This window comes from Periophthalmus magnuspinnatus, chromosome 5 (assembly GCF_009829125.3).
Source record: "Periophthalmus magnuspinnatus isolate fPerMag1 chromosome 5, fPerMag1.2.pri, whole genome shotgun sequence".
Taxonomy (NCBI): domain Eukaryota; kingdom Metazoa; phylum Chordata; class Actinopteri; order Gobiiformes; family Gobiidae; genus Periophthalmus; species Periophthalmus magnuspinnatus.
Genome location: NC_047130.1, coordinates 17,306,876 through 17,325,811, shown reverse-complemented (window position 1 = coordinate 17,325,811; position 18,936 = coordinate 17,306,876). Strand labels below are relative to the sequence as shown.

At 40.1% G+C, this 18,936-nt stretch overlaps 1 protein-coding gene across 1 annotated transcript in view; it reads left to right on the top strand.

Moving 5' to 3' along the window:
- The window catches only part of LOC117371683 (low-density lipoprotein receptor-related protein 1-like), a 258,778-nt gene that overhangs the window by 58,325 nt on the left and 181,517 nt on the right, over positions 1-18,936 (top strand). Inside the window, exon 3 of the mRNA XM_055222032.1 lies at positions 13,876-14,013. Within this exon, the coding sequence (XP_055078007.1) occupies positions 13,876-14,013 (138 nt within the window). The remainder of the gene's footprint in view (positions 1-13,875; positions 14,014-18,936) is intronic.

The following is an 18,936-nucleotide window of genomic DNA, read 5'->3' as shown; positions in this document are numbered from 1 at the left end:
ACGTGACATCACACATGACTGCCCTGATTAAAGCCAGGTGTTTCTGGTTACAAACAGATGGCTGCAGAGGTGGAGTTTGAAGTGTGGATACTTCTTAGATCAATCACACTGTTCTTTATATGTCCAAACTCCGCCCCCCACCTCTCGCCCTCTCCCCTTTAGTCCTCCAGACTCCGCCCCTCCTCCCCCCTCCCTCTCTCCTTTAGTCCTATTATGAGTGATGTAAGATGATTTTTTTTGTTTTTTTGTTCTCTGTTCATGAAAGGGGAACCGTGCTGATTAACAGTTTGTAATAGTTTGTAGTGGCTGAATCTAGTGCTTACTGATTGGATTGTCCCTGAAAGTGCTGGTGACCCTCACAAAGACCCCAACAGGGACCCTCACAGGGACCCTCACAGGGACCCTCACAGGGACCCTCACAGGGACCCCACAGAGACCCCTACAGAGACCTCCAGAGACCCCGACAGAGATCCCCTGAGAGAACCCCACAGATACCCTCACAGATACCCCCTGAGAGAACCCCACAGAGACCCCACAGAGACCCTCACAGAGACCCTGACAGAGACCCCGACATAAGAGACCCTGACAGAGACCCCCACAGAGACCCCCCTCAGGGACCCCCACAGAGACCTTCACAGAGATCCCCTGAGAGAACCCCACAGACACTCCCACAGATACCCTTGCAGAGACCCCCCTGAGAGAACTGCACAGACACCCTGACAGAAACCCCACAGAGACCAGGAGCAAAAATGGGCGTATCAGAGTCAGTGAAGACATGTCTGGTGACAAACACTGTGTCACTGCTTGTCTCCGTGGACAGGTTTATTTAAGGGGAAACACTACAGGCAAAACAGTTTCAGTGTTTTGTTTTTTGGTCAGTTTGGTCTCTTAGCAACAAGCTTCATGTGGAAACATCCAGACTGTCACTCTGCTCAGAGAGGCTGTAATATTTAATATAATCAACCTGCTCCATAGAGTTATATGGGACAGGGTCATTGTTTGTCCAAATGCATTTCCTCCACAGGGACATAAGGATCAGCTCTTAAAGTGGCACCGACACACACCAAACTTTACAGTCTTGGACTTAACAAGATTTTGACGAATCGTACAGAAGGATTTTGTGATATCTTATTCCAAGTCTGATTTATTCAAATTTTAACCAAAAAAATGACTTGAAATGAACATTTTTAGGCACATTTTCAAGCAAATGTAGTTTATTCAAATACAATTTATTTTGAAGGATTGAATTATTTATTTAGTTTTCAGTGGGACAGTGCACATTAATAACTAACATTAGCATTATTATAAAAAGCTAGTTTTCAACAGCCCCTCACAGTCCCCCTGAGAGAGTAATACACTCCCTAAAAGTTCAAAAGTTCATATAAAAATTATGTTGTTTTACTACTACTACTACTACTACTATTGCTGCTGCTGCTACTTCTACTGCTAGTATACTACTAGTATTGCCACTACTTATACTAATACAGGATAATCCTTTTTATAGTTTAGATGGAGGAAAATATTCTGTACTAAGGGATTTTTTAATTTAGTTTTTATCTTTAATCTAGATCAAATTAAATAAAAAGTCACTGAGGCCCAATATAACTTCTTCACTTATAAATAAATAATTCAAAACTACAAAAACGAGCCTGTTGTTTCTGTCCCAGCTGTTTCTCTGAGGGGCTGATTGAGTCCTGCTTGTCTGTGGGAGTTTGCGTTTTTGGCAGGTCAGACAAGACAGAGGTCAGCGAGGTCGTCGTCATGGAAACATGAGGTTCAGAGTCCCCAGGTCCAGTGCGGCTCAGTGACTCCCCCTGTGGTTTTAGAGGGCAGTAGTAGAGCGTCATTAGGAGTGGCTGTAAACTGGTTCAACCTGGTTTATTTATGAAGTGTATTTGTGGATCAACATGTGAATTATTGATGTGAAGATGTAGATTTTACTGTAGAACTGGACCAACTTTAAAGAAAAAACACATTTTAAAGAGCTCGTGTTATGCTGTTTTCTGTTTTTATCTCTGTTATAATGATATTTCCTTAGTAAAAACATACCCAGAGTTGTGTTTTGTTTCATTCACACATGTTTAATACCCAAACCCTGCATATTTAGACTGAGTTCTTCTCTCACACAGAAAACACTCTGTTCCACCTTGTGATGTCACGTGGTAATACAGGAAGTTCTCCACTGTGTTTTTAAACTCCACACACCTTCACTAGAATAATTTGAATCATTTCAGCCTCGGAATTGTTAAGCTCTACTGAACTAAAGGTAAAAGGAGCTGTTAACTTGAAAACTACCACTTGATGACATCACAAGGTGGAACAGAGCATTTTGAGCTTTGGAGATGTAACAGACTAATAATAAAGTGTTACTCAAACATGTGTGAATGAAACAAAACACAACTCCAGGTCTGTTTTTGGGGAGGTAACAACATTATAACGTGGCTAAAAGCTCATAAGAGTCAGTTTTGTATAATATATGACCTTTAACCCCATAACATGAACTCATAAACATGTCTAAAATAAGCATCTCTAAACATCTTAAATTTGAATAATCCACAAAAAAATGCATGCATGATAAATATTGACTCCTAAAAATTATTTCTGCTGTCACTAGGTCAAGTTACATGAGATCTGTGGAGAGGCAAGCCCACTCACAGTAAAAAATGCATGTTTTCGAGGTGTTTTTGAGCTATGAAAACACCTACACCTACATTCTTAAATATGATGTCACGTTCAGGTCCAAGACAGGCAGCACTGTGAGAATTTTTCTACATTTAACAACTCTATAATAAGACAAGTTAAATACTGAAAAAAAAAGCGTATCCTACTAGCGCTTTTTTCTGCATAAATAGTAGTTTTTGCATTAACTCCTCCTACAGGTGTAGTTTTGTGAGTGCAGTTTGGCTCAGATACACAGATATACGTAGTAGTTTTGAGAGCTTTTGCCACGCCCCCTTTTTTGTGTTGTATACTTTTCATGTCACTGTTTTCTTAAAGCCTATATGTCATAGTCAGTAGCTGTATACTACCTTTAAGAGTGAAATAAGGCTAGATTCTCCTTTTGAGAGTCCATACATCACACTTTGATTGGTTAAATTCACCTGTCACTCATTCAGAGACTGACCAATGAGAGGAGAGGGCGGGGAACAGAACCACATTACAAAGATAAGCACTAAGTTGCCATATAACTGTGTACTCACATCTAATTGGACTGGATTTTATAGTGATACAACGTCCATTCCATACTCCATACTTTTGTTTTGTTTTAGGTGTAAATCTCATAATTCCAACTTCTGAGTTTACCAAAGTCCCTAAGTATCGCATTAAACTGCCCATATCTCCATGGAGACAAGCAGGTGGCATCGAAAGTTTTTTTATTGATTTAATTTAATTTTTTAATTTGTATTTCTATTTGTATTTCTATTTTTATTTATTTCATTTTATTTATTAAGTTTTATTTTTATTTATTCATTAAATTTTTTTTCATTGTATTTCTATTTTTATTTTTATTTCTATTTCTATTTATTTCATTTCATTTCTTTTTTCATTTTTATTTTTATTTATTCATTTTTTATTTTATTTTATTTTATTTCATTTTTATTTGTGTTTATTTAATTTCATGCCATTTTTAATTTTTATTTCTATTTCAATTTTTATTTGAATTTTTATTTGAAGCATATTAACTAGAAGTGCTCTTGTATAATACAGCAGAGTTAGCCAAGAAGCCGTTGAGCTGAAATAACACTTGTAATTAAATAGATAAAGGATACAAGAACACAAACTGGGAACAATGCAGGAAAAGCAATAACATCTCCATGGAGACAAGCAGAAAAGTTACACAGTGCACCTTTAAATCAAACATAACCCTGTGTGATCCGTTGTATTCCATGTGTCTCAGGTCGGGCTCTGCTCTTAACACGTGACCTGCAGCTCCAGCCGATTTGTGTGATCCAAAACAATGAACCTCCCTCTCATGTGACTGTGCCAGGGCTCACGCAGGCCGAGGCCACGGGGAGCCGGGAAAAAATAGATCCTTAATAAGATTGAAATTCTACGTCTTAATGTTTCTGAATCGATTCCAGATCCTCAAAATAATCTATTGCAAATTATGTTAAATACAGTGTTTTTGCTGCGGTAAAATGCAACTGTTAAAACCCAAACAACCTCAACCCGTCATCAGCGACTGGGGAATGAGCCGTTTCTCTCTCTTTATTTATACAAGGGAACCCAATGAGTGCACTTGGGCTCTTTTTCATGGGTGCTCTGTTTAAAATGCAATATAAGCAGAAAAAAAAACAAGTATATAAGTTCATATAAAACATTAAAAACAGGAGCAAATGTGTCTACAGCAGGGGTGTCCAAACTTTTCTCATTAAGGGCCACATATAAAAACAGAGACAAAGCTGAGGGCCGATTGAGGGCCATAGACTGGTCTCCAATACAGTGAATACTTCAAATCTGTGTGTTTATTACAAGTTAGACTGAACCACTAGACCAGGAGTCGGGAACCTTTTTAGCCGAGAGAGCCAAAAAAGTCACATATTTTAAAATGTATTTCCGTGAGAGCCATACAATATTTTTTAACTCTGAATACAACTAAATGTGTGAATTTTTAAACAAGTCTCTGAATGTATTGTTAATATTTTTTTTAATAACATCTGTGGGAGCCAAGTTTTGGTTTACGTTTGGTAATGCATGCAAATTCTGACTGTTAATATTTTAATGTTAATAAATTATGTTTTATGTCAATATTTGATTTATATGTATAAGCTACACTTGTTTTACTACATTAATGTTGATTTTGGAAAATATCTTAGGATTGTCATTATTGAACTTTTATGTAAATATGTTACCGTCACTTTAAGAGCGATAGCGCGCACGAGGGAAAACAGCACGCGCTGTGACAACGTGTTAGTTGAGGCACTAGACCTTTATTCATGCACATCCTCAGTGGGACACATTAAATATTTGATATGGGCTTGTTAAAGTAGATTTTCAGAAATGTACAGTAAAAAGTAATGTTTAAGGTAATATGGGCCAATTCACCTGGAAGCTTGAGGGCTAAGAAAAATTGGTCCGAGGGCTGCATTTGGCCCCCGGGCCACAGTTTGAGCATGTCTGGTCAGTACAGTACAGTATCCAATTTTGCTTTTTTATTCCATTTTTATGAAGCAAAACAGCTAAAAAACTCTTTCTCTTCTCAGTTTTGGTGCAGCTAGCCTTATCCTTAGTGTGATCTGGTATTAAATGTTCTGGTGTCAATGATTAACAAGCAGGTGAGGGATTCTGGGAGTTTTTGAGGTAGTCCCTTATAGATACATTTCATACAGTGCTGTTCTCTTCAGACAGACAGCGACGGCCAACCCACTTTTCCACAGAGAAAACAGAGATGGGTTTAATATTCATCACCTGTAATAAAACAAAGGGCAGAGTGAAAGAGTGGATCCATCTCGGCACCGATACTGTATCATTAGCTGGATCAGGTATCGGTTGAATCTGTTAAGCCAATATCCTGGTTGGTTCTTGGGTCTTATGTGGGTATAATAACGATGAAGGATTTTGGCCTAGAATGTCTCATAATGTTGAACTTTTATCCATACAAAGTTCTTCAGTTCACTTTTTTCTCCATAAATAGTCGTTTTTGCATGAGCTCCCCCTGCAGGTGTAGTCTTGTGAGTGCAGTTTGGCTCAGATACATGGATATACGCAATAGTTTTGAGAGCTTTTGCCACGCCCCCGTTTTAGTCCATTGACCGAGAATTTCTTTAGTCGACTACAACCTCAAAAACATTATTACGGATCTGAAATGTGCTAAAGCTTTGCCGTGTGTTCATGCCTTGTTTACTTCTGAACATGGCAGCATCATTTCTTCCACATTGCGTGTTCTTCTTAATCCATTTCGCGTGTTTCTCTGATGCAAAAATGTAAAACAGACCAAAATAATCCAGCTTTTTAGATCTTCAAAAGTAAAAGCAGCTGGATTCCAAGAAGTACTTTTTCCTCTGTCAGAAGTTATAATACGTACAATACATCAGCTGTTTGAGGCTGTGATACGGAGAGGCTTTACAGTAAAACGCCGTGGTTATATTACATTTACATCTTACGGCGTTTTTAAATAGAGCTCAGGACTGTGACGTTACCCAGTGGAGATTTTGGCTGTGTCCAAACGTCCACGCTATTCCTACAGGGGGCGCTATTTTGGGGTCATGTCATTTTTAGTGCCGTCTAAATGTCTGATTAGTATTTATGACACAAATCAACTTTTATCAGTAGATTTTTAGGCTTTTTTTCAGCCAGACCGAGAGTCACATGGCCTGAAAGTAGTGAACCGCACGTCTGAATCTCTGTGAACGAGTCTCTATGGAGTCCACTAAAGAGTGAGAGCTGTGGAGTGAACGAGGGGAGAGGGACGCATTTACCAGACGTGACCCAGCACTTTTATTGAGTTGTTCCATCAAGATTTTGTTCACTTTTTAACACTGTTTTGGCTGATGTATGTCTATGAAAAGTCTACTTAAGTAAAAGTATTAGAGTACCCCTTTAAAAATGTACTTAAAGAGTAAACAGTAAAAGTATTTCACACAGATTTTGAGTCTTATAAAGCTTCAAATGTGGTGATTTTGATACAGATTTGTGCTGATTTTTGTTCAACAGAAACAACTCAATCAATTGTTGTTGTTTTTTTAATGTATGAACATGTTAAAAATAAACCCTCAGCCTTTTCAGCAGGTCTCAGACAATAATGAAAAACACTTTTACTTTTCAATCCAGTTCAAAAATGTAGAAATGTAAGTACAAATACTAGTGTAGGTAGTGAAGTAAAAGTAAAAAGTCTGTAAACAAATACTAAAAAATAAAGTACAGATAGCTGCTAGTTTTACTTGGTGACGTTTCTTCACTGGTCTATCAACATTTTGCACTGCTGCCACAAACATGGCGGATTTCCATGGTTAACGGACAGTCATTTTGGTAATTGGTACATTTTTGATGTTTCATCCCAAGTTTTATATAAACATGGAAGTGTAGTCCTGAGCCCAGTTTAGTCCTGACAGACCTGGTTCAGTTCTAGTTCAGGTGAAGTTCTGGGTTCAGTACAAGTGTGTGTGTTTGTGTGTGTGTGTGTGTGTGCTAAATGACTCAATATAACTCAAAAATGCAGAAATATCGCAAAAGAACAGATTGCAAAACATGAGACTCCAAATCACTCATTTCTGGTATTGCAAAAATGCGTTTATATCGATCACATCAGCATTTCCCTTTGCTGCCTGTGTCTGGTCAGTGTCTTTGGCTCTTATACTTTGGCATAAACAGAAAAACACAGACTGAAAGTACTGAGGGCTTAAATGGAAAGTGAAATGGGTCGGGCCGTTCCTTCGCTGGTGGGAGTAAATGATGAGGAGTCGCCAGAGCAGATTAGTCTGTCAGGATTGAACTTTACACAATTTTATTTTGACTCACTGGGACCAAAGGAAACACTGACGCACGTCCCTCTATCTTGACCAAAAGGAGGTTTGAGTTTAGGAACAGAGAAGGAACATTTTGGTGTGTGCAGACACATTTTGCCAAAAAAAAAAAAAAAAAAGGAAATCTGATTTGTTCTACCTAGGGATGGGCAGTGTAGTGTGGCTGTGGTAACAGTTATAACAGTGGCTACTGCAAAGATGTACTAAATATCAAAAGTTACTGCTCAAAATTACAGTGTTCCCTCGTTTACAGTGTTCCCTCGGGTTACGTTCCAAAAATAACCTGCAATAGGCGAAATCTGCGAAGTAGTCAGCTGTATTTTTTACAATTATATATATTTTAAGGCTGTAAAACCCCTCTCCACACACTTTTCTCACACAGGCATTAACATTTTCTCACATTTCTCTCTCGTTTAAACACTCAAAGTTCAAACCTTTGTAGATTTAAAAAAAATAAGCACAGTATTATAGAACAAAACCAAATACTACACTACACTGTAAATAAAAATGACAGCTTTTGGAAATACTCTAACACATTTAATTTTAATGATCAGCCTACGAGGTTGGACACATAAGAAATGATTAATAGTGACTCACATGTATTTCTCAGTTCCTCTTTGTCCTGGCGCCGCTGTAATGTCTCGTAATGTTCTTTTTGCTGCAGTCACTGATCCACAGCTAAAGCAGACGCCATCCACATGATAGTCCTGTTGCAGTTACAACCCTTTTTGCATCCTTGCTAAAACTTATTGCTGCTGTTGTCCTTATCTTATTTTCCTCTTATTTTATGTGACAAACTGAAAATTCATTTATTCCGTAATGGCCCTACAGCCGTGTAACTTCTACCCTCCTCAGCATGTCCAGAAGTCCAACTTTTTCTGCGATGATTAACATCTTCCTCGGCCTTTTGGGGGCGGGCGCAGGTGCCTTTGTCGGTGCAGAACGTTTCATCGACATAGTGGGTTTTGTTGTGGAGAAAACTTGCAAACATACAGCACTTCAGAGTCACACTGCGATCCAACATTTATGTAAATTTGTCTGAACACATTCTGTACTGTACAGGAGACACGGCACAGAGGAGACTGAGGGACAATGGGCTACAGTTCCTCAGCCAATCAGGACACAGAACACAATGGACTTTCATACGCAGTAAAAAAAAGCATGCAAAATTGCACTAAAAACAAATTCGCAAAACAGCGAGGCCACGAAAGCTGAACGGCGATATAGTGAGGGACAACTGTATACTGGAATTATATCTAACTATAGTGAGATGGAGATAACTAGATAGAGATAAGATTTACCACTGTAATGGGACCTTTTAAAAATAATGTATGGTATCGATACTCGTTATAGGCAAACGTGGTATCGGTTCATGTCTTTTTTCATCTCTGCTTTCTCCTTCAATTGTGCATTAAGTATTTTCGGTTTAAAGGTGCTGTTTGTGACTTTTTCTAGTTCATTTTAAACATTTTGCAGTGGTACAAAGTTATTCCTCACTTATGCATTCAGAATATCCTGTTTACTCACCATGATGAGTTTATAAGTGCTTTTCACAACTGTCAGGGGCCAGAGGAGTTTTTCCGTGAGGGTAAAGCTAATAGCAACTAGCATACTTATGTGCACTTCCTGATCACCTGTCAGTAAAACACATTCTAACTGGATGCAGACAGTACACAGTGGACTCATTTTGACCTCCAGAGCTGCTAAAGTTATGACTTGACTTTTTGTGTCATTACATCATAATTTAAAGCTGCACTGGGTAACTTTTCTGGTCGAGGGTCGACCAGCTGCTTGTTGCCATGGAGATGCTGAAGCTTTGCAAATGGGTAACTGCACCAGGCCAAGTTACAAATCATATCTGTTAATAAAAACACCTGTTAAACCTGAGTTAATGAAAGATAACACTGTGGAACATTCCGGGCAACAACATCGCCAAGGAGACGGGGATAAATGTTCCATAGACGAAATTATAATGGTATTTGAAAATTTGAAAGTTGCACAAGACCGTTTTGCAATATTGTGCAATGTTAGAACGTCCTCTTACACTGATGGTAAATGAGTCAGAGACGAGGCTCAGGCACAAGTCAAACATGAAACATCAATAAAGACAAGACTTTAGATACAATCAACACGGATGGACTTAAAGGAGTAGTACTAGGATTGTAGTAGTAGCTTCTTAGTAGCAGTAGCAGTAGACTTGTAGTAGTAGCAGTTGTGGTAGGAGTAGGCTCTTAGTAATAGGAGTAGTCATAGTAGTAGTGGGTTCTAAGTAGTAGGCCTAGTAGTAGTGGTAGTAGCAGTAGAAGTAGGCTCTTAGTTGCCGTATTAGTAGGCTGTTACTAGCAGTAGTAGTAGGCTCTTAGTAGGCGTAGTAACAGCAGTAGTAACAATAGCAGTAGATTTTTAATACTAATAGGCATAGTAGCAGCAGTAGTAGTAGCAGTAGGTTCTTAGTGTAGGCCTAGTACTGGTAGCAGTAGTAGTAGGCTCTTAATAATATGAGTAGTCATAGTCGTAATAGGTTCTTAGTAGTAGCCCTAGAACTGGTGGTAGTACTAGTAGAAGTAGGCTCTTAGTAGTAGGCGTCATAGCAGAAGTAGTAGTAATAGGCTGTTAGTAGTAGTAGGCCTAGTAGCTGTAGCAGGACCAGGCTCGTAGTAGCAGTAGTAGTCACAGTAGCCTCTTAATAGTAGGAGTAGTCATAGTCATAATAGGTTCTTAGTAGTAGCCCTAGAACTGGTGGTAGTACTAGTAGAAGTAGGCTCTTAGTAGTAGGCGTAGTAGCAGCAGCAGAAGTAGTAGTAGTAGTAGTAGTAGCAGCAGTAGTAGTACTAGGCTGTTAGTAGTAGTAGTAGGCCTAGTAGCTGTAGCAGGACCAGGCTCGTAGTAGCAGTAGTAGTCAGAGTAGGCTTTTAATAGTAGGAGTAGTTGTAGTAGTAGTGGGTAGTAGTAGGCCTAATAATAGTAATAAATGTACACCTTCTGAGACGTTCTCACACACCTGGAGCCTGATATTTGCTCGGACAAACTTTGGTCATAGTGTTGCCGTACGATGTAACTTCCTCACGTCGTGTAGTGCGACATCCAACAATCTCACAAGACGAAACACAACTGCTGCAGTGGAGCCCGGGCCTGAGACGCTCGGAGACACAAACCACACAGAACAATTACAAGTGGACCCTGTTGAGATGTACACAGCAGACACATCATACTCTGGATTACATAAGAGTGGATCTACGGATTTAGAGACCTCTGCTCTGGTTTGACCCACAGTTTGTGTGATGACTCACTTTGTTAAGCAGACATCTGGTCCACATTCCACTCACAGACAGACTCGGGATTCAAATGGAAAATACTGCTCCACCAGAGGAACTGCACTTTTGTAAACAACATGGCCACTAGTACAATGTGGACTTTTACATAGAGGATACTTTAAAGGTCCTATATTACACAAAATGGACTTTATGGGTTTATGCCACGTTTTAATGCTGTTAAATCATCAAAAACAGGAGTTGTGTTTTGTTTCATTCACACATGTTTGAGTAACACTTTATTATTAGTCTGTTTCATCTCCAAACCTCAAAATCCTCTGTTCCACCTTGTGATGTCATAAAGTGGTCATTTTTAAGTTAGCAGCTACTTTTTACCTTTAGTTCTGTAGAGATTGAAATTATGCAAATGATCCTAGCGAAAGTGTATGGAGTTTAAAAACACTGTGAAGCACTTCCTGTATTACCACTTGATGACATCACAAGGTGGAACAGAGTGCTTTGAGTTTGAGAGAAGAACTCAGCTTAAATATACAGGGTTTGTGTGTTAAACATGTGTGAATGAAACAAAACACAACTCCAGGTCTGTTTGTGATGAGGAGACAACATTAGAACAGATCAGAAAAGAGTGTTGATTTTTCTGAAGTTTTTAAAATGTCTGTATGAAATAAACTAAGATTATTTTGTGGTGAAAATGATATTCTGTTGTCGTAGAGTTTTAAAATTCGATCCATCAGAAGCTCCAGACAGTCTCTATTTCTGCTGCCTGCGTCTGTGGAACGTAGCCAACCATAAAACTGGACCAAAACCAAAATTGGACTGTTTTGTGGCACAGACTGCGGCTCAGACAGTGGGCCGCGGTGATAATGTGGGACGGGGCTGGTGCACTGTAAAAACAAACAGTCTAACGTTAAAGTTAAAGCGGCATTATGTAACTTTTCTGCTGGAGAGTCCGCAACCTGCTTTTTTCCATGGAGATGTTATCGCTTTACCTATGGTGTTCCACAGTTTGGCGTTAAATGTAGCTATCGTTATTGACACCAGCCATTGATACCACCAGGCCAAGTTACAGGTCAGATCTGTGGAGAGGCGACCTGCTCACTGTTAGAATTTTGTGTTTCTAGGTATTTCTTTTTAATAAGAAACAACACTTAAATGTGAGATAGAAATGCCAGGCTCTGAACCAAGTTACTGACTTCTGCTGATGTCCACGGAGATGTCATTTTGTTACTCCAGAAAGTTCCGAAGTATGGCATTAAACTTATCTATCTTGCATTTATTTCACTGTGAGTATATTTCATTCTCAAAAATACATTGAAAACCCTGCTTTTTTATTGCAAGCGGGTTTCATTTCCCCACAGATCTGACCTGTAACTTTCCCTGATGGTGCCACCTGCTGGTTTCCATGGAGATTCTAGTTTTAGTATCGATTAGCATCTGATTTTCGATACTTTTGACAACCCTACTCCTACAAATTTTACTTTAAAGCCTTGTTGTGCTTCATTCCAGTATAACATCTCCATGGAGACAAGCATGTGGAGCACCCCAAACCAGTAAAGTTCCGTGGTGCAGCTTTAAAACGAGCCGCGACACAGACTCCAGACGTCACCCCTCTGCTCGTGTGCGCCCACATAGAGACCTGAGTTTGGTGTTGTGTGTGATGGTTCTATTATATATTGACATCTTTGTGACAGACGCTCCTCTGGCTAAAATTGGTTTTGATTTTGTGGCTTTTCTATTATAGTGATAAGAGCAGAGAGGTGAGGAGGTGCTCTCAGGGACAGAATCAATCAGACCAGAGCAGCCCGCTCAAGAGGCTCAGTGTCTGGGAGCCGCTACCTGCGCTCCGGACTTATTCTCCTGTCTTCATTTCAAATACCAATGTTGAGTTGTTTTTTTTTCCACTGTCATATCTCAACTTTCTCTCATGTTTGAACTCCAGTAGTTTTGTCAAAAGTATCGAAAATCAGATACCAATTGATACTAACACTGGTATTGAAACTAGATACTCATTTGAGCAGGTATCAATACTAAAAAAGGCCAATTCACAGGACAGAAATAAACCTTTCCTGAATGTCTTTAGAAGGAGCTGTAGTATACACCATGGACCACTATGAACCTACTGGACACTAGGATTACACAGATATAATACACGGGAATAGAAAACAAAGTACTACCATTGAATGTGGAAAATCACATTCTATTGTCTAAGAGTGGTTTTATTATGATTGTGGTATCAGATTTGGCATTGAGTATTGATTCTATTCCTTAGTATCGTGAGCCTTTAAAGCACAAGTTGATGCAAAGACAAATATTGCAGTAAATCACACGTCCTGTGTTTTATCCAAAAATCTTCTGTCAAGTGTTTGTTTTACATTGTGCAGAGTGTGAACAGAATTCTACTTTTTTTCTCATAAATCTCAAACCTAATATATATATATTTATTTTCAAAATTGTGCAGGTCTCGTTCACACTTCATTAAACCCAGAGTGTGACTGCAGCCCTGGAGACTGAGGGGGTGACACATACTGCACCTGGATGCTGTTTTAATCACATTTTGGTCTAGAAACGCACCACATGAGGCTAAGGTCACACTCACACTAGGACTTTTGAACTGAGGCGTGCTCGAGCACGACTGTGGAGAGTTCTATGGCCCACACACACACCTGCTCTACTGAACGAGCCACGGCCCGGTGACATCATCATGCGGTGCTGTTTGTTTACATGTGACGCAGCAGATCTAATGCTTCAGTGGAGAAAATAAGACCAGCGGCATGAAATATATCTTAAACAGTGAGTCAGATATGAGTCCTGCTGTGAGACTCCCCTTTGAGTTTATGGATGAAACAACAGTGTGGAGCCGCGAGGACGACAGGAGACGAGGCTTCAGAGCTTCTGTCTGTCACAGTCCTGGCTGAAGCTGTGGATTCACCTGGAGTTTTAGGGCAGAATTCAGTCACTTTTTTGTAAACATAAATTGTGCGTGTTTCACATACATGAGCCGCCGTGCTCGAACCAGGCCAAAGTCCATCTCACACTGGACAAACGTGCGGTGCTTTGGGGGCTGTCGGAGCCCACGGTCTTATTGGGCCAGTGTGGATGCAACCTCATTTTAATGTTGTATTCTTTGTGTTTGTGTCCAGGTCCCCACAGCGCTGTGTCGCGGTGCCCCCCAAACGAGTTCCAGTGTGGGGGGACAGAGTTGTGCATCCACATGAGCAGACTGTGTGATGGAGCTCCAGACTGTACAGACGGATGGGACGAGGGCCCGCACTGCAGAGGTAACACTCCCTGAGCCGTCACGTTGAAGGACCTGGACCTCATATTAATGCATTCTTGTCACGAGGCTCTTTACATAGTTTGGTAAAAGCTGTTAGTGAAGAAGAAAATGAAACTGTAAAATATAATCTATTCATTTTACATTGAATTTCATAATGACTAATACAGACACTACTGACAGAGTCGCTTTTTTCCTCCAATCAGGCACATTGTTACAAAGAATCATGGGAAACCAACTTCCTGAAACTATCCCAGACACTTGATTCTGTATCATAGACTCTATAAGTGAGTGTGACGTCACCCACAGCGTTTGGCTCCAGTCACATGAAGCTCATCGATTCAATCCTGAGTGAGGCTGTTGAAGGTGACAATAGTGAAATAAAAACCCCAGGATCATGTAGAGCGGGTTAATACGACCATTTAAAGACCAAAGCGACAACATCAGTTACAGAGAGAGGGGCCACAGTTTTGGAGCCGGATGCACGCCCATGATCACTTCCTACTTGTAATGTGGCGGCTAGCAGGTTCGCTATGTCCATTTATATGTACAGTCTTTCTCTGGTCATGGTGCACTATCAGAATGGCAGAAAGGACTAAGTGGGCGGGGCTGACTCCTGACTCATGGTTTGAAATCAGGCACCAGCCTTTTAAACGCTCATATCAGCACAGACCTCTCACAATGTGTCATTACTGAAATGTCACAGATGCAGGAAATCCAGTTTGTCGATGCAAACACAACTCCGCTGTACAAATGCCATATGTGTATTAATAGAAGTCAGAGCTTTCGTTTCCTTCTGCAACAGTAATTCTGCTGATGACAGAAGATGATAATATAAACTGCAGAAGTGAAATGATTATAACTATATATTTAATGATGGAGCCAGTTTAGACTTGATTACTCTGGTTTAGACCTGGTTTAGACCTGTTTTTAATCCAGGTTTAGTCCTGGTTTAGACCTGGTTTAATCCAGGTTTAGTCCTGGTTTAGACCTGGTTTAAATCAGCTTTAGACCTAGTTTAGACCTGGTTTAGATTTGGTTTTGAACTGGTTTAGTCCTGGTTTAGTCCTGGTTTAGTCCTGGTTTAGACCTAGTTTAGACCTGGTTTAGATCTGGTTTTGAACTGGTTTAGACCTGGTTTAGACCTGGTTTAGTCCTGGTTTAGACCTAGTTTAGACCTGATTTAGACCTGGTTTAGACCTGGTTTTACACTGGTTTAGTCCCGGTTCAGTCCTGGCTCAGTCCTGGTTAAGTCCTGGTCTAGACCTGGTTTAGGCTTGGTTCTGTCTTGGTTTAGTCCTGGTTTAGTCCTAGTTTAGCACTGGTTCAGTTCTGGTTCAGTTCTGGTTTAGTCCTGGTTTAGACCTGAAATAACTGAATGGTTTGGACCCTGCTGCAATGGAAAGCACATTTGTCTTTGGGGGGTAATAATTTTGGTCCCGTTTGAGTTTTTCCTTGCTGAGGAGGAGGGTCTAAGGACAGAGGATGTTCCAGGACACTTCTCCATTTGCTTGTTTCTGTTGTTGATTTTCAAACTTTCTGTTGGTTAAATCATTTCTCATGTTCAGCGCTAAGATGCAACTGCTGCTGTGATTTTGGGCTTTAGAAAAATGAATTGAAACTGAACTGAATTTTGGTTTAGTCCTGGTTTAATCCTAGTTTTAGACCTACGGAGGCACAGATCAGATATCGGTCTCCAAATATGGGTTCATCTGACATGTGGGACCTGGTTTAGTCCTGTTTTCTGGTTTAGTCTTGGTTTAGTCCTGGTTCAGTCCTAGTTTAGTCCTAGTTTAGTCCTGGTTTAGTCCTGGTTTAGTCCTGGTTTAGTCCTGGTTTAGTCCTGGTTTAGTCCTGGTTCAGTTCTGGTTCAGTCCTGGTTCAGTCCTGGTTTAGTTCTAGTTTTAGTCCTGGTTTAGACCTGGTTTAGTCCCAGTTTTAGTCCTGGTTTAGTCCCAGTTTTAGTCCCAGTTTTAGTCCTAGTTCAGTCCTGGTTTAGTCACAGTTTTAGTCCTGGTTTAGTCCTGGTTCAGTCCTAGTTTAGTCCTTGTTTAGTCCTTGTTTAGTCCTGGTTTAGTCCTGGTTCAGTTCTGGTTCAATCCTGGTTCAGTCCTGGTTTAGTTCCAGTTTTAGTCCTGGTTTAGACCTGGTTTAGTCCCAGTTTTAGTCCTGGTTTAGTCCCAGTTTTAGTCCTGGTTTAGTCCTGGTTCAGTCCTGGTTTTGTGCTTGTTTAGTCCTGGTTTAGTCCTGGTTTTGTCCCGGTTTAGTCCCAGTTTTAGTCCTGGTTTAGTCCCGGTTTAGTCCCAGTTTTAGTCCTGGTTTAGTCCTGGTTTACTCCTGATTTAGTCCTGGTTTACTCCTGGTTTAGTCCTGTTTTAGTTCTGGTTTAGTCCTGGTTCAGTTCTGGTTCAGTCCTGGTTCAGTCCTGGTTTAGTTCTAGTTTTAGTCCTGGTTTAGACCTGGTTTAGTCCCAGTTTTAGTCCTGGTTTAGTCCCAGTTTTAGTCCTAGTTTAGTCCTGGTTTAGTCCCAGTTTTAGTCCTGGTTTAGTCCTGGTTCAGTCCTTGTTTAGTCCTGGTTTAGTCCTGGTTCAGTTCTGGTTCAATCCTGGTTCAGTCCTGGTTTAGTTCCAGTTTTAGTCCTGGTTTAGACCTGGTTTAGTCCCAGTTTTAGTCCTGGTTTAGACCTGGTTTAGTCAGTTTTAGTCCTGGTTTAGTCACAGTTTTAGTCCTGGTTTAGTCCTGGTTCAGTCCTAGTTTTGTGCTTGTTTAGTCCTGGTTTAGTCCTGGTTTTGTCCCGGTTTAGTCCCAGTTTTAGTCCTGGTTTAGTCCCAGTTTTGTCCTGGTTTAGTCCCAGTTTTAGTCCTGGTTTAGTCCTGGTTCAGTCCTAGTTTAGTCCTGGTTTACTCCTGGTTTAGTCCTGGTTTAGTTCTAGTTTAGTCCTGGTTCAGTTCTGGTTCAGTCCTGATTTAGTTGTAGTTTTAGTCCTGGTTTAGACCTGGTTTAGTCCCAGTTTTAGTCCTGGTTTAGTCCCAGTTTTAGTCCTGGCTTAGTTCCAGTTTTAGTCCTGGTTTAGTCCTGGTTTAGTCCTGGTTTAGTCCTGGTTTAGTCCCAGTTTTAGTCCTGGCTTAGTTCCAGTTTTAGTCCTGGTTTAGTCCTGGTTTAGTCCTGGTTTAGTCCTGGTTTAGTCCTGGTTTAGTCCTGGTTTAGTCCTCTCTTAGTCCTGAGGTTGCACATTTGACATGATTGGCCCGGGTTCTTGGCTGCAGTGAAAGCTCGTGTCTCGATGGGGGAGCAGCAGCTCTAATGGCCTCTCCGTGTGAAGTCGTGTTACAGAACGCAGAAGGACACAGGAGACATGGCATCAATCAATCCCGATCCATCAGCTTCAGCCCCACGTTTCTATAAATAACACAACGTACGGATAGAATTCTTGTCTTTTTCCCTGTCAACTAAAATTGCAAGATATATATCGCAGTCAAAATCACATCGAGATTTGAATTATCACGATTAGATAATGGTTAAAAGAACTGTATGTCAGATTTTGATTTTAAATTCAATAAATATGACCAAACTGTCCCAGAATTGGACTTTCTTCTTCTTCTTATTATTATTATTATTACTATTATTATTATTATTATTATTATTATTATTATTATTATGTATTTAACTATTTTTTATTTATTAATTTATTCTTTTTTTAAATGTATTTATTGATTTACAGAAACATTGGATTTGATGGCCAACATATTCATGTGTTGTTTTGGTTCTTAACGTGATTATCCAATCAGAAAGCAAAATGAGCCTCACATGAGTCTTTCTTTTGCGTTGCCAGATTCAATGCTGAAAGCCAGTTGGTTTGAATACTAAAAGGACGCTCTGATCTGAATCCTCACTACCTAAACCACAGCACCTGTAGCTAATAATTAATCAGTGCTTCTCCTGCTGCGGTGTAATCTTGTCCAAACTCCTCAATCTGCAGGTTAAGACACTGCCAACCCAGCTTCAGTGTTATTTATTTAAAACCTGCCAACCCTGTACTTTAGACCTTTACAAACATGTTCTGAAATACATTTTTGGATTAGATTAGCAGTTCAGAAATCTTATCGCAACATATTTACCCAAAGCTGTTGTATAGTTGCTTGAGAGATACATAACAGCTACATAACATAGTTAGATCAGTTGTCTCTAATTTTATTTAAAACCAAATAAATGCTGTTTTCAATCCCTGCTCTGGTATTCGTTGATATCGGTTACCGGCAGACACTTACAGCTATAGTATTGAAATCGGTATCAGAACTGAAAAAGCTGGATCGATGCATCTCTAGACATCTCTATAGTCGACCGAGAATTTCTTAAATCAACTAGATCGTTATTCACTGAAGGGCCCCCTTAGGGCTCCTCTGCCTCTTTTCATTCACCTATGCATTTCCACATCTCCACACTTCAACTTAGAAATGAGCAGAATCAAATATTTATTAAAGAAACATGGAGAGCCACAGGGAAGACTATGAAATTTTTATGTTTTTTTTCTGGCCCACTGCTGGACTTGAGGCAGATTAGACCAGTGTGTGTAAGAGGATGTGAGGGGCTCGCAACATGTACTCAAAAACAACAAAAGTACAGAAATAGTAAAGGATTCAAATGAGAGATGTTTTTGTATTTGTAGTAGTTGTAGTTTTGTAGTCAGGGGAGTCAACAGGAGGGCGACAAAGGGGTCTGTTGTTCCAGGAAAGGACCCTCTGACTATTAATTTATATTAATGGGGGGCCCACGTGACGCTTCTTGCCCCGGGCCTCCAAAAATCTGTTGATGGCCCTGGTTGTAGTTGTTCTAAACAGTTACATTTGCACTATGTAACTTTTCTGGCATTGGACATGTTCTTGCATTGCCTGGAGTAGTGTTGTTACCATAGATCCGCGTAAAAACA